A 24,413-nucleotide genomic window follows, 5' to 3' on the forward strand; every position below is an offset into this window, starting at 1 on the left:
AAGACTATTAAACATCAAATTAAGTTATGATTTCACAAATTAAGGACCAAAACATCATGTTAGACAACAAATTTGGAAGAAAAAGTAGTTCAATACACAGTAATTCTATGTAGAAATTACTGGATTTATGAATTTAACACCAAAATATCACGATATATTGAAAGCATTGACTACAGAAATGCGTTGGATAATCCAGAACGTTGGATAAGCGAGTGTTGGATAAGTGAGACCTACTGTAATTACTAAATAGCATTACTGCGCATGGAACTACTTTTTCTGTCAAATTTGTTGTATAATATGATGTTTTGGTGCTAAATTTGTATAACGATTACCTAATTTGATGTTTAATTGGCTTTTCCTGAATCCCTTCTTATTATCCAACATATTCACTTGTCCTGCTGGCCTGTTTGCGTTGGATAAGTGAGACTCTACTGTATATTTCTAATCTTATATTATTTGCTCAGAACTGGATTATATGAGGCTCCTTCTTCACAGCTGTATAAAATGCACACTGAAGTGGATTATATGGTAGTGTGGAGTCAAGATAATCCAGTGCAAAGCAGATAATATAAGATTATAAATGGGTTATATAGCTGTGTGGAAGGGCCTTGAGTCTACACTGCCATATATAATCCAGTGCAAATTAGATAATCTGTGGAAGAAGCCTAAGTGAGGCCTAAATCTGCCTGTCCCCTAACTGAAACCTGGCTGTCCCTTGGTTGCTAGGCAACCAAGTGGGCAGAGATTAGCCCTCTAAACTGGCAGCAATTGGATAAAAAAAATTATTGCTCTCCCTCTAATTAGGACTTTATTTTTCTTTTCTTTTTGTTGTATCAACCTTGAGGCGTGGATGATGGGTTGTGTTGTCAAATTTTGAGGTTGGGGGGCCTGTACTTTTTTTGTTTTGTGAATTGCCGTGATGCCATCACTCTTTTATATATATAGATATAGATATAGATATAGATTGACAGAAAAAGCAGTTCAATACATGGTAACGTTATGCAGTAATTTATTGTATTTATAAATTTAGCACCAAAATATTGCAATGTATTGAAAACATTGATTTCGAAAACATTGGCTATTAACAAATTGACTACAAATAAAGATAGAATTGCATAAAATGAACTTACAGTAACAACATTGTCGGAAATTAAATCTGTAAAAAGTTCAATCCTTTCTGCCTAGAGAAACAGCTGTGGATCTGAGCGGGAGGCACACTGCGTTGGATAGTCCAGAACGTTGGATACGTGAATGTTGGATAAGTGAGACTACTGTATTCTTATTCAGAGTTTCTATGGAATCTAGCTTCTTCAGAATGGATAGATAATGTTATTTTTCAAAGAGGATGCATTTATTAAAAAAAAAAAATTAGGAAGTCCCCTTGTTAGCAACTCTGTATCATCATGGACATTCTTTATGGTTACTCAATTGGACTCAGCTTATATCTGAACTGTTGAGACAAATATAGCTTGCATGCTAATTAAGGGGAAATGTGTCAGTCTCCCAGACACAGACAGCTCGTTTAAAGAACCTCACTAATGGAAATCCTACTTAACAAAACCCACAACATATGGAAAATATTAATCAAGGGTTTATTCTTGACTAATACAGTTGGACAGTATGGATGTGTCAATTATTCTGATACAACTAAAGTTTGTGGAATTAAAGTGATTTTTCAGATTGATAAAACTGACAAAATAGGAAATAACACACACCAGACTGGTGATTTCTTGTAAGCTGCTTTTTCTAACATTGAATTGTAGGATCATATCATGTTTCTCCCTTGTCACTCTCCTGTGATAGAGCTGAAACACCATCAGAGATGTTGCTGGTAATTATCAATAGGTTTCCTTGAATCCTATGCTCAGAGAAAGAGGAATAATAAGCAAACAGACAAACACTAGGGGCAAGATCAGATATTTGAGATAACTCTGCCCACCAAGGGGTTATGTTTTGAAAGTTGAATTGGCATGAGCAAAGGATCAGAAAGTTACTTTTAAAAATAATTAGTTACAACTTTAATTTCTAGGCCTTAAAATAATCAGGTACCACTATAGTTACATTTTAAAACACTTTTCTGTTTAGTTAGTTAATTTTTCAATTGGAGGGCTGTATACTATTGAAGTGTGATACAAAATAAGACCTCTACCTAGCCACTTTGCTATTGCCTCATAATAGTGTGAGATACAGTGTGAACCGAGAACTCAGTTATTTATATCTATTTATATCTATTTTTAAGTTGTGGGATGTGGCTATAAGCGAAGAAGGCAGAGGAGCTGACTTTAACAACATTCTGCCCCATCCCACAATCATCCAGGTTTGACTGTGTCTATCTGCAGGTGGGTTGCCGGGACAGAATAAGGATTCTGTTAGTGTACTGTTCACCCTGCTGCACTACAGTCTCTCTACCTGAGCTGACCAGGGTGGTCTCGAGCTTGGCGTTGGAATCGCAGCGGCTGATTGTGCTGGGGGATTTCAACATCCATGCCGAGACTGCCCTGTCAGGTGTGGCTCAAGACTTCATGGCAGCCATGACAACAACAAATATCTGGCATTCTTGTGAGACCTTACTCCACTTTGCAATATTGGGACTGTAACGGAGAAAAAAAAAAAGGAAAATAAACAGTGATGATGAATAGTGATAAACAGCAATATTAGATCAATGAAAATAGACAATCCGGTCATTACTGAAGCACAATGCAACAATGGGACAGGCATAACATTGTGTGATAAATGCACTTATCATGTCGTAAATGAAATTTATGAGCCTCATGTGATAAAAATCCCAAGTCTATGAGGTCTAGTAGATCGTCAGGAGTGTTTGTGATGTTGAGGAGTTGATATAAAATGTCTACTACACATTTAGGGTGTCTCTCGACAAAATAGTATTTTTTATACATTTAGTAATGATTGTCACGAGTCTTAGGAAAAAAGGCATTCACGAGGCTCTGTGCGTGTGTCTGTAGCAAACGTAGAGCATGTACAGTGTTCCCTCAGTACTTCGTGGATTCGCTGTTTCGTGGTTTTTCAACAAAGTGTAAAAGACTATTATAAATCATAAAAAATTACAATTTACAGCCTAAGTAAGGAAGGAAGGAAGGAAGGAAGGAGAAGCCAAAGGGTGAGAAAAGGATCCCAAGCAGCAACAGGAGAAGGAGGTGATTTATCAGCACATGATTGGTTGATAAAGACTTAAAAAGTATATAAAATAATGTATAAATATTAAAATAAATAGTGTCCCTACCTTGCGGATTTTCACTTATTGCGGATGGTCCTGGAACCTAACCCACGTGATAAACGAGGGAACACTGTAGTCCTTAGGACATTGATGAATATCAAAGTTTTCTCCACAAGTTATGTCTGGCTTGGTCATTCTGGCATCTTTGGTAACAAGTGCATCCAAAACATTCAGTATCAGTGTCATGTTCTTCATAGCATGAATGAAACTCCTTTTCCTAGTTAACCCCCTTTTTTTTGATTTCCGAAAAGGGTGAGACTAATTTTGGAAGATGTTTTCCTAAACCATTTGATAGGCTTGTCTTCACAGTGTTGTGAAATGTTACTCAGAATTTGATTATTTACACTTCAAAATACTGTGATGTCTCTTTGTAACAGTTCCTGTTTATGGGGAAAAAGCCATAAACCAGACAAGAGAAACTTGTTGTGTGCTGGTTTTTTCATGGAACATTTTACAAATTGCAGAATTTTATGAAGGAATAGCTCCCCCCTCCCCAAAGTGGCCGAAATTTGACAAGATTCTTTCATCGGCTGTTTGGCAAATAACTGTCTTGAATATATTCCAAACGGCTTTTCCGTTCAGTGCACATGAACTATACAATGCTGGTAGGATTCTCCAAGTTTAGGTTTGGAAGCCTCTCCTTCAAGCCAATTAAATGCAGAGGATGGAAAAGTTACATTTTTGGATGATCATTCACAGTGGCCATTCTGGCTGGGAGATGTGACACAATTCATACTACACAACTATAGCACTATGGCTGCATTTAGTGGGATCCTGGGCTTTGTAGAGAAGCACAAGAACTCTCTGGCTCAGAAGCTGTTAAGAGATAGACTAAAACCTTGCTGCACGTAAAGCTGAAAGGATGTATATAGTGCCCATTCAGTATAATGTCATAAATAGGGCCTGTATCAGAATTTATTAAATCTTCAGAAAGGCTGGAAAGAAAGATAGGGGCATGCATGTTTAGCAAACAGCTGGAATACAGCTGGAAGGATATTGACAAGTCAGAACATGTCGAGAGAAGGACGACTAAAATGTTCAAAGTTCTGGAAGCCAAGCCTGATGAGAAGCTGCTTAGGGAACTGTGTATGTTTAGCTTGGAGAAAAGAAGGCCGAAAGGGGACAGGGTAGTCATATTTAAACATGTGAAAGGATTTCACACTTAGGAGAGAGCAAGCTTTATTCCTTCTGCGTTGTCCTCAGATGACTCACTGATGTGTTTCCCCTGTGGACTTGAGTGGAAATGTAATTCATTGTGGATGTTAAAGGATGTATTGATAAATGAAGCTCTGATCTTTACATTTGCATTGAAGTGCCAAAGGATAAGTGATGATTGCAGGAACAAAGTAAGTCAGAATAAACACAAGGTTTATTGTGCTAAGGATGCAAGCTATTAACACATAGAGAAGAAAAAGTGTATTGATGCACCATTTGATGCTGACTGCAATGAACTTTGTTGATGATTTTTTAATTGTCAAGCTCTCTGATTAAATGACATTGTAGTTGGTTATGCTGATCTTGGAAGTTAAGAAAGGCCATTCCTCTTTAGAACTTGGATGGAAGTCTAGCAGCCATCCAAGTGCTTTATTTCTTTCTTTATATATTTAGGCGAATTTATCCCGCCTTTCCCCACTTAAAGGCCCAAGGCAGTTAACAGCATTTATTTATTTATTTATTTACAGTATTTATATTCCTCCCTTCTCACCCCGAAGGGAATTCAGGGCAGATCACAATGCATATATAACATGGCAAACATTCAATGCCATTACACATACGACATATAGACAGACACAGAGGCAATTAAAAATTTTCCAGCTTCCAGCTTCATGAGGGTATGCTCAATTCCAGTGAAGTCAGGCAGGCTCCCTCCCTCCTATCCTTCCGTAGGAAGGTTAAAACTTGGCTGTGGGGCCAGGCTTTCAAATACCAATTAACAATTACCAGCGCTAATTATTATTATGTATGCTGGAACTCAATCTACAGACCCAGTCTTTCAAACTTGAACACGCCCATCTGTATTTTATAATGTGTTTTATGAATGCTTGATGTAAGTTAATCATTTTTAACTGATTTATAGTGTATTGTACAATTTTTATATATGTGTTTTTTGTAAGCCGCCCTGAGTCTCCTGTTGGGTGAGAAGGGCAGAATATAAATATTATAATAAATAAAGAAATAAATAAATTCTGGGCACGGGGGAGCTGCCGTTTCATCCTCCACTTGTGACACTGAGTTCTTGATGGAGTGCTTCCTCATTCTTCCTCATGCTGCTGGAAGGTTTTTATGGTGTTGTAAATTAGTTAAGTTAGCCTCCCTGCATAAAGTGGTACCTAAATTTTCTACTTGACAGATGCAACCGTCTATCGAGCTGCATAGGTCAACAACGAGTTAGATTATTAATGGTCGGGAGCTCACTCCAACGCAGGCTGGCTTTGAACTCATGACTTCTCGGTCAGTAGTGATTTATTGCAGGTGGCTACTAACCAGCTGCACCACAGCCCGTTCCATTTATAAAATACACACAATACAAACATTAAACTCTCTATTTCAGAAGAAGGAACTGTGTGTTCCTTGCCTGAGAAAACTCTAGGAACATCATGGGGCCACTGTAAATTAACAAATGACTTGAACTTGCATAAAAACTTGGATGGACTCTTCTCTGGAATGCAACTAGAATGGATTAATTTCCCTCCCCCACTCCTGTTCTTTTCCTTACAAAGTTTCATAAATTGTGTAAAATTACTAATAGCACAACCTTGTACTGAAATAATGTATCTTTTCTCTCCTGCATTGTATCAATATGTTGCTTCATAAGTGCTCTGAATTTTCCAGAGCACAGAGCTAAGGTTTACTTCAACTGTAAAACTGCTGTTTAAATTAAGAGTGACACATAACCTTCCTTCAGTCTTGATTACTTCATGCAGTATTCAGAGAAGTTACATTTTGGCATTACAGTTCCTGAAATCCTTAGCCAAGAGTTTTCCAAACTGCGTGTTGCGCCATATGTGTTGGCAGCAATTTGTAGGCATGTTGCGCAAATGTAACGAGAAACATCAAAATCTATGTGAAATAAGCAATAAATCATAAATTTATAAAAATATAAATGAAAGATTTTTATGAGAAATGTTGCATCCCCATGCATTGTGTTATTCTAATTGTGTGTGTGTGTGTGTGTGTGTGTGTGTGTGTTTGTGTGTGTATATGTGTGTGTATCTCTTATAAGGGATTGGTTTAAACTCTGGTTTGCTTGTAAAACTGAATTACTGTGGTACATGTCTAAAAAGTGGAGTTGGTGGAGTTAACTGCCTGTGGGACCCACCCCTGGCTGATGAGCTGCTCATTCCCTTTAGATTAACCAAGACCAAGACTTTCTTGGTTTACAATGTTCTTCTTTCTGAACTTTTTGACCTTTTAAATTGCATCTGCTCTCTAACCCACGACATTGTGTGGGTGGCCCTGTCCTTATCACTTGGTGGGATTTTCCTCATTGTTACAAACTAACATTTGAATTTGACTACAAATTTATGACACCAATCTGTTGGTAAAGATAGGTTCTAGTTCCCATCAGCCCTTAGAAGTATGTGTAGTGGCCAAGGATTACCAAAGTCCACAGATGTCTGCAGAGCCATAGCTTTTAAGAAGTTTGATGGAAATGATTTGACAATATTCTGAAATATTTCAGCATGCTACAAAATGTTTCCAATCAATGGCTGAGTCATCCAAAAGGATTCAGTTTACAATTTGCAATATGAAACATTTTGGCCTTAACATTTTTCCTACCTTTCTTCCTCTGTAACTACTCCTGACAGCCTTTTTATTGGTATCCTCATGCTTTAGTCAGCGGGTGACAAGCAATTTCACCTATTTTAACATTTTCAAGATTATCTAAGTGATAAATCACTTCCACATGTATTTCTATTATTTATACTGCTTATTTGAATGGCCTACTTCTTCTTTATCATCCATAGGTACATTTCATAGCTTTTTTTTATACCTCTCTTCTCCATTTCTTCTCTTATCTGAGCATTTTGTGACAGACTATTCAAAATAGGTTAGACTGGGTTTGGTACCATATATCAAGAATGCCTGCTATTTCTTTTCTTCTTTTTTTTTTGAAAAAAATAAATAAAATGAGTTGTGGAGTTGACTTTCACTGATAGTTCCAAATGAAGTACAGTGTTCCCTCACTACTTCGTGGTTCACTTTTTGCGGATTCGCTGTTTTGCGCTTTTTCAATAAACTCTAAAAGACTATTATAAATAATAAAAAATTACAATTTACAGCCTAAGGAAGGGAAGAAGGAGAAGCCAAAGGGAGAGAAAAGGAGCCCAAGCGGCAACGGGAGGAGAAGGAGGCGATTTATCAACACACAGTTGGTTGATAAAGACTTAAAATAGTGTATAACTACTAAAATAATGTATAAATATTAAAATAAATATAGTGTCCCTACTTTGCGGATTTTCACTTATTGTGAGTGGTCCTGGAACGTAACCCCAGCGATAAACGAGGGAACATTTTAGATGCATTGAATCAATGGAATTTACCTAGGTGTTGACTCACCGTTATTAATCAAATCAGTAGGCATCCCAACTAGAGTATGTGACTATGAGTAGCATTTAGATCCCCATGGTTTGAGACCCTGATGGATTTCCAAGGGGATTTCAGTTTATTGTGGAGTATGAAAATGGCCCATAACCATAGGTGGGTTTGTAGGTGCAAAGTCAAGGATACCTATAGACTTAGAGATAACCAGCTGCCACTCCTAACAAAAATTGTTCACTTGTTTTTAAAATAATTCTTGTAGTTATACTTTTATTAACACTATCATATAGCTTTTAATCTGTATTGTTTTTAAATATATTTTCAGCATTCTTGGGAGAGAGATGGGATATCAATAAATGAGTGCCTGGAATGAAACAATGCCCAAATGTTTCACATGAATATTCATTAATAATAATAATAATTTCTTACCTACGCTTGAGGTGGGTTACAGCATAATCAAAGCACATAAACATTGTAAATAAATAATAATAAATTCTATGAATATATATGTTTCTATAAAAGATACATATTAAAACATATTTCTATACAAGACATATTAAAATACACAGATCAGAGATTAAACAGAAGACACGAGTTTAAAATTCATGTTTAAAACATTAGTTTTATAAGCTAACTCCTGGTTCTAAGCCAAGAGCTAAGATCCTTCCCTCTTAGTCATGTTTGAAGAGGCGAAGGGGATTTTTAAAAGCACGAAAGCTACAGAACTTGTGTAAACTATCACATTGCATAATAAGACATTACAAAAGAAGTTTTTCCCCTGTCTTTGGTTAATGTACCTTTTTAAAATGACTCTTATTGTTGGGAGGTCGTTAGACAAATGAAAGTCCTTAGTCTTCATATCAAAGCAAGCATGAAGACTTGGAAGGACCCATTTCCCTTCCCTACAGATAATTTTGTGGCTTTTCAGAAGTTGCGCTGTGCAATTTCCATAAATCCTAACTAGCAGAGTCTATAGGTAAAGGTAAAAGTGTTCCCCTGACATTAAGTCTAGCCACGTCTGAATCTGGGGGTTGGTGCTCATCTCAGTTTAGAAAAACAAGTAGGGCTTGAGTAAGCATGTATGTATGTATATGTGTGTGTGTATATATATATGTGTGTGTGTGTGTGTGTGTGTGTGTGTGTGTGTGTGTGTATATATATATATATATATATATATATATATATATATATATATATATAATAAAGGGGGAGGGGGGAGGGAGGGGGAGAAGGGATGGGGTGTGAGGAAGGGATAAAAAAGAGAATGTGGGGTTGGCAGAAGGGCAGGATAGGAGAAAAAAAGAAGAAAAAGAGAAAAAAAGAAAAAAAAAAGGAAAAAGGTGGTTTAAAAATGTTTAAAAGTTCAACTTCCTTCTAGACCTTAGCAGTTTTTTTTCTTGCTTTTCATTTCTTCCAGTCCTTACTGGAGTATTCCTGATCTTCCCTCTCCCTTTCCTTTGAATAGTAAATTAGTTGTTATTCTTGGCTCTCTTTTATTTTTTTTTAAATATTTCTCGATAGGTTCTCAATTGGTTTGTTTATGGGATTACCCAAATATCTTTTCATAAAAAAAGGTGGATTTGCCCATATCATTTATCTCTAGGAGTTTACTTCTCCATTCTTCTATTTCTGGTATCTCTTCTGATTTCCAACATTTCGCGTAGTTAATCCTGGCCCCAGTGTTTATATAGGTGAATAAGATGTCTTTGTTTAGGTCAAGAGTCAGCTCCTTTTCCGTTATTCCTAGCAAGTAATATTCTGGCTTTTTAGGGAACTTTTTTTCCCAAACTTTTCTGACATTCTTCATGAATTATATTCCAATAATTTGTGGCTTTTTGCATGACCACTACATGTGGAATAAGCTCCCTTCATGGTCGTGATATTTCAAACAGTTTTTATCTGCTTCTTTATACATCTTTCCTATTTTTTTTGGATGGGGGGTTATATACCATCTATGAAACATTTTTAGCCAAATTTATTTTAGGTAAAGGTAAAGGTTTCCCCTGATGATAAGTCCAGTCGTATTCGACTCTGGGGATTGGTGCTCATCTCCATTTCTAAGCTGAAGAGCCAGCGTTGTCCATAGACACCTCCAAGGTCATGTGGCTGGCATGACTGCACGGAGCGCTGTTACCTTCCCGCCGGAATGGTACCTATTGATCTACTCACATTTGCTTGTTTATGAACTGCTAGGTTGGCAGAAGCTGGAGCTAACAGCGGGCGCTCACTCTGCTCTCCAGACTTGAACCTGGAACCTTTCAGTCTGCAAATTCAGCAGCTCAGCGCTTTAACACACTTCACCACCGGGGGCGCTTACATTTCTTTTAAGTCAGTCGCATATGTATATTTTAGTTTTTTATTCCAAATTTGTTCCCATTCATTTAAAGATATTGGTCTTTGTATATTTTCTGCTCATGTGGCCAGCATGACTGCATGGATTGCCATTACCTTTCCTCCGGAGTGGTACCTATTGATCTATTCACATTTAGTTTTCGAACTGCTAGGTTGGCAGAAGCTGGGGCTAACAGGGGGAGCTCACTTCACTCCCCTGATTCAAACTACCGATCTTTCAGTCAGCAAGTTCAGCAGCTCAGTGGTTTAATCTGCTGCACTACTGGGGGCTCCAGCAGAGTCCATAATGAGTGACAATAGAAATCATGGTTCAGTAACATCTGGAGGGTTATCTGCTTTTTAGTTACCCTTCAAAGAGTCACACAAGGCACTTTTGGGATCTTCTCACAATATGCAGTTATAATACAACTATTCATGTTGCATTTATATTACAGTATAGAATTAATGCAGGTTGGCACCAACTTCTGTGTCTCAATGGAGTTGAATCATGGGAGTAGTCGTTCAACCAGATCTTTAACCTTCTTTGCCAAAGAGTATGGTGCTGGTGCTTCACCAAACTACAACTCCCATGATTCCATTGAGCCCGGGCAATTAATGCAGTTTCAAATTCTCCAGTGTAGATGCACTCAATGTTTTCACTAATTGCCATGGCTGTATCCAGAAGAGTCCTGAAATTGGACTACTGCAATACACTCTATGTGGGGCTGCCCATGAAATGAACGCTGAAACTACAACTGGTACAAAGCGAAGTAGACAGACTGTAACATTGGTTTAAAAGGAACTTCACTGACTGCAATTGTGCTTCATGGTGCTAGAAATGTCATTTAAAGTCCTAAATGGTTGGAGATCTTGAGCTCCTTTCATTATAGACACCTTTCTCAGATTTAAGGTCTGCTAGAAGGACATCCTCTGTTTCCTACATTCAGAGCAATATGTCGTACAATGACATGGGAAAGGATATCTTCTGTGGATCCCGTTATGGAACACCCTTCCATTGTAGAACTGTTTGTTTTCCAGCATTGCTGCTATTTAGGCGCCAAGTAAAAAACACCATATACACATAACCTGATGATAATCTTTACAATGTTTCCAATAATTTAATGCATTAAACAAAGTTCATCAGAAAGCAAAGGTGTCACTATCTTGGCAACCCATGTGGATAATTTTTTAATTTTGGAGTATTTCAGATTTTGGAATTCTGGATAATGGATGCTAAACTTTTTTCATTTTTATAAATGAAAGAGAGAGAGTCCTAAAGCATTACAGGGAACAGGGCGTGAGGATAAGGGATATAAATAAAATAGTAAAACATTTACTCTTGTTATTCTCAGTAACTTCTAAGTCTTTGTCCTCTCTCATATTTGCTTTCTTGTGTTGCTCTTCACCTCGCAGCCCAGGCATATAATGTGTGGACAATTGCTCATGACTAGCTGGAGAACAGCCATTGTAACAGATTATTTTTCCATAAAGTTGATTGTTCTTTTGGTTCTGATTTTAGTCTTTGTAAGTTCAGATTTTCCATGCTTTTTTTTAAACTTATATGTGTCAAGACTTTTTTATTTAAATAGTTGTGTGATAATTGATTTTGGTAACTCCAAAGTCTGCTTTGGGCTGTGGCAGTTAGACAGATAATGCAGCAGTTAAATATTTGAAATGAATAATTAAATGAGCAAACAACAGAGCTGAGGTATATAAAAAAAATTTAAAAGTGAAGAAATTCACAACTTTCTTGCTGCAAGGACTCTGTTAGCTAGCAGTCCATTTCTGGGCACAATTCAAGCTGCTGGTTATAATCTCTAAAGCCATATATGACTCAAGTCCAGCTTATTTGAAAGACCATATCTTGCCATATGAACCTGCTTGTGTTTTATGGCAGGATATGTGTTTTGTGTTTTTTGTGTTTTGAGATCTTCTGAAAAGAGCCTCATCTCTGTCGCTCCCATAATTCATTATTGTGGAAATAAAGGAGAGGGCCTTCCTGGTGACAGCCCAATGCTCTTCAGCTCCTTTCCCAGAGATGCTAAGTTGGTACTCTGTGGACTGATTATAGGTGACTATTGGCTTGTTATTACTTGGCTATGGAGTTAAGTACTGTTACTCCATGCTTGTAAGACACATTGGAAATGATAACAACTGAATAATCATACATTAAAGTCTCATTTATCCAACATAAATGGGCCGGCAGAACGTTGGATGAGCAAAAATGTTGGATAATAAGGAGGGATTAAGAAAAAGCCTATTAAGCATCAAATTACATTATGATTTTATAAATTAAGCACCAAAAATCATGTTTTACAATAAATCGACAGAAAAAGCAGTTCAATACACGGTAATGTTATGGTAGTAATTACTGTATTTATGAATTTAGCACCAAAACATTGCAATGTATTGAAAACATTGACTACAGAAAACAATGCCCACTAACAAATTGACTACAAATAAAGATAGAATTGCATAAAATGAATTTACAGTATCAACATTGTCGGAAGTTAAATCTGTAAAAAGTTCAGTCCTTGCTGCCTAGAGATACAGCTGTCGATCCAGGCAGGCGGCAGACTGCGTTGAATAATTCAGAACATTGGATAAGCGAAGGTTGGATAAGCAAGACTCTACAGTACTTTATTTACTGAAAGTTCTGCTACAGTGCATGAATCATGCCCTGCTTTTGTGTAAAGAAAGCTTTGGTTTTCCAACATCTTTCCTGTTTATTGTCTTATTCCGTTTGTCAGTTTGTGCCTTCATAATGGCGTAAAAAGTTTAGACTTACTCTGGTGTTCTATTGCCTATTCCTACATCCCATTTTTTCTTATCTTATTTTGCTTTTTTATATAGTATGTCCCATCTTTTTCATTTAGCAGGCAGCACAGCCTGACCCCCCCCCCCCCCCCAATTGTGGGAGTTGAAGTCCAAAACACCTGGAGGACTGAGTTCTGCCCATGTCTGCATTATTCAGACATTTTATGAAGTCTTTCACTTACACAGAATTTTTTTTCCTTGTATCATATTTATAATCACCTAAGTGATATTTATTTATTATTTATTTACAGCTCTTTTATCCCGCCTTTCTCAACCCCGGAGGGGATTCAAGGCAGCTTCACAACATAGGCAATGTCTTTACAAACATAGTACAATAAAAACAAAGGAACTATTAAAACAGTTAAAAGCATACAACAAGTTAAATCAAGTGATTCATAGACATAGTCCAGGGCCGGTCTATAAGTCAATTACAGTACACATCTTTCGTATCTAATTATTGCACTAGATTTTCGAAGGCTTGGTCAAAAAGCCACATCTTCACTTTTTTGCGGAAGTTCAGGAAGGAGGGAACTGATTTAATATCTCTGGGGAGGGAGTTCCATAGCTTAGGGGCCACCACCGAGAAGTTTCTGTCTCTTGTCTCCGCCAAATGCACGTGCAAAGAAGGTAGAGCTGACAGCAGGGCCTCTCCAGATGATCTTAAACTCCGAAATGGTTCATAGAGGGAGATACGCTATGTTCGGACAAGTAAGCTGGGCTAGAACTATTTAGGGCTTTATAGGCTAATGCCAGTACTTAACTTAACCATGACACAATACATTATCATCTGAAGAATTTACACAGCTCTAAACAGGCTTCTATAACTATTACAGATATTTTCTCCTTGTTATAACTTGACAACATTAATAATTACTTACAAATATCTATTCTTGTTATAACAGTACCAGCAGAAACCAGCATTTTAAAGAAACATGTTGGGGCAGTTACCAGTCTATAAGTTTGTTAGGATGGTTGGCATAGACCAGTGGAAAGGACCATCTTTGTATCTCACGACTTTACTTCTTAACCATAAACAAAACCAGGTAAAATGATCTTGAAACAGCCATTAGAAAATGAATACTGACGTGATCTTTGTGCATACGCTAAACTTGGAATACACCTTTAATTTTTATTTTTACAAGCTTTTTATTGTTACAAGCTTTTTTGTATCAGGATTAACTGGCTAGGCTGTTGAAGATTTTTTTTGTTACCTTGTAAGTGAAAAAGCAAAACAAAACATGGAGGTATGCTTAATAGAAAGAATGATTGGAACAATCACTAGTGCTGAGTTCTAGGGGTCCTTCCTTGTCTTCCCATTTCCCTTTCTTCCTTCCTTTCTTTGGTCAAGTAGCATACATTACTAATCTATTTTCATTTTGCAGAAGTTCTCTAAAGTAGTAGCAGAAGTTAAGAGGTGGACAGCAGGAGTAAGAGCAGACAATTTCTGGAAGCTAGGGCTTAGTAAGACCTTCCAGCATATTGCTGGAATCAAGCCATCCCATGTGCACAGCAGGGCTAGAATACTCATACGCTGGATTCAGACCTAAGGAATGGATTCCCAGGGTAAGTTAGGAATTAGTTGTATATTTTTGGAATTACAGTAACAGAGCTGCTTAAATATAAACTTCTGAGAAATCCTTGCAAATTATTTTTCTTCTTTGTAGGCCGAATTTAAAGTTTCAAGTCTGGTTGTTGATTGATTATATTAATTGAAACTGAAGAGTTCCGTCTTCAGGTAGTAAAATTAGTGTACTATTTTTAGTACTATACTCTAATTCCGAGTTTAGTACATGTACTGTGCTAGTAATTTTGCCACTGTCTTCCAAGAAATTTGGTTAACTTATGAGTACAATATGAACACATTTATTTTGATTGTTTTGCCTCAAAAGGTGTTTATATGAATTTTGACTTTCAGGTATATCAGCACACTGTCTAAAAAGTTTTCCATGTGGTCCATATTAGCCTGGACTTGAGTTCAATTATGTTTTTCCTTTCTCTTCTCTTTCTACATTACCTTTTGATTTTTCTGGACAGATTTTGAAGCTGATATACAGGAGGAAAGGGGAATTCTTGTCATTCATGAATGGACACTAGTGAATAAAGTCTGCTTACATCTTCTTGTTAAGATTATGTAAAGAAAGTATTAGTGATTCTATCTTTTACATAATGTTTGGAACACAAAATAAAACAAAATTAATAACTGTTGGGTGGACTATTAATATTGAAATTGTGGCTTACACCTGCTGCTGCCAAAAAGGCTCTGAAAGTACAGTAGTAATATCAACATCAAGAACAATGGGCTTTTAATATTTAATCTACTATCACTCACCAGGCATTCTCACCATACATTCTCCAGTCCAAACAAGTCACAGTTAACATATGAGTTCATCACAAGATAACTTGATTCTCTTATTTGTATATCTTTAATCCCCCCCTCGACAGATGTTGAGAAAGCATTCAATGAGAGACCCTTGTGCCTCTTGATGCAAATGGCAGTCTTGGGAGAATTTTCTTCTTTCTTGTATTTATTTCTGTCTCTATTCAGTTGTTTTCTTCTGAAAGTTCAAAGCATCTAATAATACTTATTTAAATGAACTAAGGAGTATAATTTAATCTTTGATTTGAGCTCCATGTGGAGAATAGAGCTTTCCTGTTTGATTTCTTTTTTTTTTTGCTGCATAGCACCTTCTTTTTCTAGAGGCCCAAGGGAAGAAATGTAAGATATGGAAATTTAGTCATAGGTGAAAGTGAGCAGTATGCAACACCTGTCACCCACCAAATGTCAGAATTGATTATTAACACATGAAAAGGGAGTGCCCCAAATACTAGAATCTTGCTTACTGTGTATATTCATGTATAATTGACCTCATGTATAACTCAAGGGTAGGTTTTGGTGCCAAAATTATGGATTTTGATGTGATCTCTGGATAAGTCGGGGTCATTCAATGGAGAGGGGGAAACACCACTGCTGACTCGGGGGCAGCCACCTCCAGATGCCACCACCAGGTCCCCACCCAGGCATTAAAAAGGCCCCAAATTGAACCATAGGGGAAAGGTTAGAGAGACTCTCTATATATAAAAGGATAAAAAAAATGGCCTAGGACAAAACAACAAAACCACACATCCCAGAAACACTAAACTTGGCAACACAACCCCTCATCCATGCCTCTACGTTCATACAACAAAAAGAAAAGAAAAATAAGGTCGTAATTAGAGGGAGAGGAATAATTGTTTTTTATCCAATTGCTGCCAGTTACAAGGCTAAACTCTGCCCACTTGGTCTCCTAGCAATCTACTCAGCCCAGAGGACTGGCACAATTAGGCCCCAGGCCTCTTCCACACTGCCTATAAGATACAGATTATCTGATTTTAACTGGATTATATGGCAGTGTAGACTCAAGGCCCTTCCACACAGCTATATAACCCATTTAGAATCTTATATTATCTGCTTTGAACTGGATTATCTTGAGTCCACAGTGCCAGATAATTCACTTCCGTGTGCATTTTATACAGCTGTGTAGAAGGGGCCTCATATAATCCAGTTCTAAGCAGATAATATAAGATTATAAATATACAGTAGAGTCTCACTTATCCAACATAAACAGACCGGCAGAACATTGGATAAGTGAATATGTTGGATAATAAGAAGTGATTCAGGAAAAGCCGATTAAACATCAAATTAGGTAATGATTATACAAATTAAGCACCAAACATCATGTTATACAACAAATTTGACAGAAAAAGTAGTTCAATGCTCAGTAATGCTATGTTGTAATTACTGTATTTACAAATTTAGCACCAAAATATCACAATGAATTTAAAACATTGACTACAAAAACATTGACTACTAAAAGGCAGACTGTGTTGGATAATCCAGAACATTGGATAAGCGAATGTCGGATAAGTGAGATTCTACTGTAATATGAAATAATTACTGTGGTAATCCAGTCCAACCCAATTCTGCCATGGAGGACACAATCCAAGCATGCCCAACAGATGGCCACCCAGCCTCTCAATAATAATAATAAGAAGAATAAGAATAATAAGAATATCGTACAATCATAAGGTTAGGAGACATCCCTAGGGATCATCCAGTTCAACTTCCTTCTACCATACAGGATGACACAAACCAAGCACTCCTGACAGATGGCCATCCAAGATCTGCACAGTAATAATACAAATCGAATCATAGAATCAGACAGTTAGGAGAGACCCCTAAAGGCCATCCAGTCCAACCCAACTCTGCCATTAGACATACAATCCAAGCACTCCCAACAGATGGCCAGCCAGCCTCTCAATAATAATAATAATAATAATAATAATAATAATAATAATAATAATAATAATAATAATAAGAATATCATACAATCCTAAGGTTAGCAGGTACCCCTAAGGATAATCCAGTTCAACTTCCTTATATCATGCAGGAGGACACAATCCAACCACTCCTGACAGATGGCCATCCAATATTTGCACAATAATAATACACATCGAATCATAGCATCAGACAGTCAGGAGACACCCCTAAAGGCCATCCACTCCAACCCAATTCTGCCATGCAGGACACAATCCAAGCACTCCCAACAGATGGCCACCCAGCCTCTCAATACTAATACTAATACTAACAACAACAACAACATCATACAATCCTAAGGTTTAGAGTGACCCCTAAGGATCATCCAGATCAACTTCCTTCTACTATGCAGGAGGACACAATCCAAGCACTCCTGACAGATGGCCATCCAGCCTCTACATAATAATGATGATGAAGATGATGATGATGATGATGATAATAATAATAATAATAATAATAATAATAATAATAATAATAATAATAATAGAATCCAAGAGTTTAGAGAGACCCCTAAGGGCTATCCAGCCCAACCTTTTCTACTATGCAGCAGGACACAATCCAACCATTCACAACACATGAACAATGTATAAATAGTATACAGTACTACACAGGGACATAGACCCCCTCTACCCTCACCACTTTCACAGTACACAAACAACCAAATGCATACTAAACATAAAGACAACCATACAACAGACATTCAATACCACCACTACCTCAACAATTTCTCACCAACACCACCAGACAATACCACAGCAACGTGTGGCCGGGCACAGCTAGTACTTTTTAAAGTTTCTCCCAGAATGGACTAAGTGCTCCTTGCCACTGTATTCTGAGACAGATATGCATCCTTTAAAAAAAATAAAGCTTTAGGTACAGTCCTTATATCAACCCATGGATAAGTTAACCCAGGTTTTGAGGGTTGGTTGTTTTTTAATTTACACATGAGCATATTGGTACTCCCATTTTTAGCTTGTTCCCCACATTCTTAATGATTCCCAAAATTTGTAGACTGCCAAAATGATAGAGATCTTCTGTTCATTGATTTCTGATCTAGAAGTAAGGGTTGAGCATCCCTTATCAAGAATTCTGAAATCCGAAATATTGCAAAATCCAAAATTGTTCACATGAGTGGCTGAGATACCTTTGCTTTCTGATTGTTCAAACCATACAACCTTTTGTTTATTCACAAAATTAATAAAATATTGTATAAAATTACTTTCAGGTAACGTAAAGTGTATAGGAATTATAAATGAAGTTCATGTTTACACTTTTGTGTTTATACATGTATCTAATCTCCAAGATATATGTATATTTAAAAACAGCTATTCCAATATATGAAAAAGTCCAAAATCCGAAACACTTGTGACCCCCATGCATTTCAGATAAGAGATACTCAACTTGAAATAAATTCATTATTGAGGACAGCAGAAGAAAATATTGATAATATGTTAGAATAATTTTTTTCAATAAAGATGTGGAAGCTTTTTCTCTTTTAAATTTAAAAAGAGATTGTCTGTGTAATTATGTGCTTAAAAAAAAGCACATTCTCTAAAATGCATGGGATATAAAAGGGGCAAGCATGAAAGTGAACAATTTATAGATCTCTGTGCATCATGAGTTACACTCAGAATAAACCTGAGCTTAGTTTGTACTGTTTTAACATCTTGTAATAGAAACGTTTGCACTTTAATATATTTAATTTTTCATAGCTGTGTGGAAAATTAATTGCCTCACATAGAATTATGACTCAGTTTTATTGTATAATCAGTCCAGTTGCTTTCAGAAGGAAATGTTAGAAAATGTATTAACATGGCATGTCTGTGACCTAGTCTGATAGTACTGACTGAAAAGTATCAGAAGAGAAAGGAATTCTGTTGTATTTGAACTATTTTGCTTCATGGTTTTGCGATGTAAATTCTTACTGTCTTTCTCTGGAACAGAATAAATTTCAAGCACCATCAAGTCTATCACACAGTGATCTATCCCACCTTCCCCTGAGAGTACTTATTCCTAACAAGGATGGCGTTGTGAGCGAGCCTCTTTTATATGTTGGGATGTGGTAGGGGTGGTTGTTTTAGGCAGGAAATGAATTAAAAGTGGGGTTGGCATGAGCCTTGTAAAACAGAGATTTCTTCACTTGACTGAGAGATCTATGTAGACAAAGAATAGGCTGCTTGCTGTGATTGTTTTAATGAAAGAAACTATTAAGATTCCCAGATCTTAGAGTCCAGGCCCTGGTTTCCAGACCTCAGTGAAGGAGGAAACAATGCCTTGAGAAATGTGTGTTCATTTGTTAGATTGGGCATATTTTATTGGGCAAGGAATACTTAGAAGTGTTTTGCAGTTTCCTTTCTCTGAGATATAGCTTGTGGCACCTGGCTTCCCATTCAAGCACTAACTAGGACTGTCCCTGCTTCACTGCTAAGATCAGATGGGATCTGGTATGACTAGGTCATAATCTATTCAATTCTGGTTGGTGATTAATGTATGTCGTACAATGACATTTCCAGAATTTTGTGTCATCACAAGGACTTATTTCTAGGCTTGTCTGATCTTACCGGTGGCGGCGGCGGGAACAATCGGCCCCCGCCCCGCCGAACACAGAAGGCCTAAACTGAGGCGAGCAAAGCTCTGCGCATGCGCACGAGTCCCGTCAGCCAAAATGGCCTATGGGACTCTTCTGTGCATGTGCAGGAGTTCGCTCGCGTGGTGACGTAAGGCACGCTGCGTGCCTTACGTCCCCGCGTGAGCGAACCCTTGCGCATGCGCAGAAGAGTCCCATCGGCCATTTTGGCTGACGGGACTCATGCGTGTGTGCAGCGGGTCTCTGTGACGCCTCTAGGCTGCGTGAGCACTGGAAACCAGACACGGAAGCCAATAAACAATCTAATATCTTTATTAAAGCAATCAAAGAGTCAAACAATAATAAGCAGAGTATATAGTCCAGCAATAGTCCTTTTAGAAAAGGTCAAATATAGTCCAGTAATATAAAGTTAGATGTCTAGTATTAGAGTTCAAAGTTTTAAATCCAATAACCGAAACACACTCAAACTTCCAAACAGTTTGAGTGGGGAATAAAGCAAGGTCTTTCAAAGAGTCCCAGGTTCAATGTCCAAGGCTGGGATAACAAGGCAAGGCAAAGTTGGTCGTGGTGGAACTGAATTGCAGTCCAGACTTGACAGGGAGACAAGATGCAATGCCCGGTCTACTCAAGAGTAGCGGGCCGCAGGAACTAGAGTCGATGTTAACTTCCCAACTGACACGTTGACACCGCAATGGCTAGCCTGTGACTAGAACCTTTATGGGACTTCAAATCTCCCCTCAAACCAGGTGCCTGAACACTTTTTCCCAAGGGAACTGGACTGAAGACAACAACTTTGCCAGATGCAACCCTCCCTGGAAACTCCCAAGGGAAACGGTTTAATTAGCGTCCTCTCTCTCCGCTAATCTCGCGCTTTGTCTCCGATTCTCCTTCTCAGAGCGGAATGTTTTAAGAAACAATCTCTTATCAAAAGGAGCACTTTCCGGGGAACCATGCTCTGTTTCAAGGGCTTTTGTAATTAGCTTTGGACCCAAACTGTCAACAGGGAACATCTGGAAGGGTACAGAATCTTGCTGAGTTGGCACAAACCCCATATCCTCTTCAGTCTGATCTATAATGGCTGCGGGGTCATGACTCGAGGGTCTCTGAGACATCACAGTCTCTCGCTCGCACAGCACGGGTAAAGCACCCAAGCCGCCCATCTGCACGAGCGATGGAAGCCCTGTGTACAGCGGGTTCTGCCGCGGAAAATTATAATAGAGGTGGTGGTGGGAGACGGCGGGGCCACGGCAGCACCAAGTTTTAACGGGGGCGCCTCGAATGCACCCTCCTTGGTGCGGCCGCCTACTTGGCCTCACCATTGGACCGCCTCTGCATAGTAATAATTTATCCAACATTATAGTAATCCAAACATTTTTTCAGCTTTCATGACTTATGAGCTTTTTCCCCCCAGAAAGTAATGCCATTTAACCTGGAAACAATTTTTGAACATCCCACTGTAAGTCTGATACTTACTATTTGAACAACAATCCTTTAACCAACATGGCCAGCATGGTCCATGCTATCTGTGAGTTCTGTGATCTGAAGTCCAAAAACCTGTCTTTTCCAGCCTCTGCTCTTAATTCATAGAAGTGAGGTTCTTCTTTGTGGTCTCCATGAATTACACATATGAGTTATTCTGGGCCTGCAGAGACCACCACTTGAAATGTTCCAGAACTTTATTGTTTAGTCTCCATGCCCTGTATATAGACACATCCCACGAAATCTCCCAGTTCCTTTCCATCCACTGCAGAAGCAATATCTAAGGACTTCTTCTCCTACTGTTTTCTTACTTTGATTTATGATATTCAGCACGGTTTGTTGACTGTTCTCTGTTTTCCTGTTACTTTGATCTTGGGCTGTTTGTCTATTCGAATTCTCCAGCTCCTTGATCTCAGCTCACTCTTTGGTTATGGCTCCTCAGTGTTATGGCTTCCAATACTTTCTTCAAGAAATCTTTGGAGTTCGGGAAAAGGATCAGTGACAAAGACAGGCACATCAAATGTCTCTTCTGCCTGGGCGAAATGCAAATGGTCCATTCTTGCTGCCACTGCCTTCATACCACAGGCCCAAAGAGACAGGGAGGATCACTTCAAAGCACCCTTTTGCAAGCATGCCTTGAGTGCATATATGCCCTCATCTAGGAAGGAGCCAATTGAAATGTCTGTTTTGTCAACTGTCTCGAAACTGCCAGTTCCATTTTCCATGTTTCCTTGTTTGGTTCATTTGGAATACATTAGGAGTCTTCCAGACCTGAGATAAAGAATTATTGGCTACTTTTTATTACTGAAGAAAAATCTAATCTTTTTTTCTGCATGTAATTAGGCATTTCATGGGCAATCCAATAACTGATACTTATTCTTTCACATACAAGTAAATACCAAAGTCAGAGTCATCCATAGCATAGTAATTCAGATTTCTATGTATAGTTCTGAAAGCTAAACATTGAAGAAAGCATCACTGGAAGAGAAATGTGATGGTGGAGAAGAGTTCTGCAGATACCATTGACTACAAAAAAAGAAAAGAAAAGAAATGAAATGAAATGAAATGAAAAGAAAAAAGAATCAATTGATCCAAGATCAAAACAAGCCTTAACTTTCACTGGAAACCATAATGACTAAACAGTGGCTATCATATTTTGGATATCTCATGAAACAAAATGAGTTACTGGTAAAGATGGCAATATTTGATGAAGTGGAAGGCAGCAGGAAAAGAGGATCCCATTACACATAGAATGATTAATAAAATATTAATAATAACTTTATTTTTATATCCTGCTTCCATCTCCCCAAAGGGACTCAGGATGGCTTACATGAGGAACAAGCCCAATCCAACAGAGATTAAAACCAACCATAGATTAAAATATAACTCAATAAAATCAAACAACATTACAAAAGGCAATAACATAGAAACAGCATCATCAACAACCAATAATCTGTACCGTGATGAGTACTGAAATTTGGGGGGAAGGAACTTGTGCAATATACTTCCAGAATAGGGCTGGTGGCCAAAATGAAGGCCAATAATAAATTAGAACTGAAAGCAATGTCATTTTAACGCGAAACCTATAGGACGAAGTACAGGGATAAAGTGTAAGGACTGATGGCAGTTATAGCTGGGACCTAATTTCCTGTGAATTGTTTAATCAAAAGCACAATGGGACATCCACATTTTTAGATCTTTGGGGAACGTGGACAGGGTGGGTGCCAGTCTAATCTCCCTGGGGAGAGAGTTCCAGAGGTGGGGGGGGGGCACCACAGAGAAGGCCCTCTCCCTCGTCCCCACCAAATGTGCTTGAGACAGTGTTGGAAGCGAAAGAAGGGCCTCCCCCACAGATCTTAATAAAAGAGTTTATAAAGTCTAGGTAGGGCTGTTGATGACTGAGAGCCCATCTACTTGGACCAAATAAGGCAGGACGGGACTGAATGGACTTTGTGGCATCCACATAATGCAAAATTAGGGGATGTTCCAGAGTTTCTCCAAAGCTTTGGAGCTCACTGTGCAGTTGGTATAAACAGTGTGACTGGTTCTGATTGGGAACTGGCCACGACTCACAACAGAAATTTCAGGCTGATGGTTGTCAACTAAGGTAAGGACACAGCAGGGGTAGTAAAGGAGGCCATCCATGGGTTCCCAGCTGGGTTCAGAATTACTGGGCCATGCAGACTCCTTTGTGCTGCTTGGCTGGCTCAGTGCTAGACAGTTTAGATATTGTCCAGCGATTGTGCCAGCTTGATGACTGGCTGTGCAGATACCCTTAGAGCTGATCCAGAGTGCTTCATTCTGGATCAACTCTGCTATATGTGCCCCATGTAGATGGGACCTAAATGTCATTAATGTCTCTCATTCATAGAGTTTTCACAAGTCAGTAGAAGATGGCGAAAATAATATATATTGTCTTCACATAGTGTTCTTTGAGCAGCCCCAACTTATTCACCTGTCCATTCATTATCTGTTGAATCAATTGCTGAATGGAAAGTCGTCATTTTTGTAGGTTAAGTTAAGGCTAACAAAAAATTAAGCCAGAATGATAATTTCCTAATAATCCATGTTTGCTATATTAAACACCTTGGCACATTTACAAAGGACCAAGGTGACAGAATAAAATGATTTACTTTGCTGCTTGTTCAAAGGGAGGGGTGAGTTGCTTTGATCTTTTGAAGTAATGAATAAAAACAATTGGAAAAGAGTGTGTATAGCATAGCATTCCAAGAGATAACTGGATTAGATAAACTAAACTTAGAGGAGTTCATAGTGAATGTCTTCCAAGAAAATCTTGAACTTTAGCAAGCTTGATTTAAATAGAAATTAATAGTTATTTGTTTATTTTGCAACTTGTGTAACATACAGTGATTCCAGATGGTTGGGTTTCAGTTAATACTTGCCCAAGCATAATACCCAAAGACGAATATAGAACCACCCATAATTACATCAAATACTGAATCAATACTATAAATTACACTTTTAAAAAACTGTGGCCTAATTTTGAATTAGCCAAATGTTCAAGTTTATGAAATATATAACTACTGTTTAAGTAGTTTTCTGTT

At 38.0% G+C, this 24,413-nt stretch overlaps 1 protein-coding gene across 4 annotated transcripts in view; it reads left to right on the top strand.

The window, feature by feature from the left end:
- mitf (melanocyte inducing transcription factor) overlaps positions 1 to 24,413 on the top strand; it is a 238,796-nt gene that overhangs the window by 79,044 nt on the left and 135,339 nt on the right. The window contains exon 1 of one of the 4 annotated variants that reach the window (XM_062969700.1): positions 1,184 to 1,262. The exons of the other annotated variants lie outside the window; for them this stretch is intronic. Coding sequence (XP_062825770.1) covers positions 1,252 to 1,262 — 11 coding nt within the window. The 5' untranslated portion in view covers positions 1,184 to 1,251. Of the gene's footprint in view, positions 1 to 1,183; positions 1,263 to 24,413 lie in introns of those variants that run through there. 4 annotated transcript variants of the gene reach the window in all.

Source organism: Anolis carolinensis, chromosome 2, assembly GCF_035594765.1.
Source record: "Anolis carolinensis isolate JA03-04 chromosome 2, rAnoCar3.1.pri, whole genome shotgun sequence".
NCBI classification, from domain to species: Eukaryota; Metazoa; Chordata; class Lepidosauria; order Squamata; family Dactyloidae; genus Anolis; species Anolis carolinensis.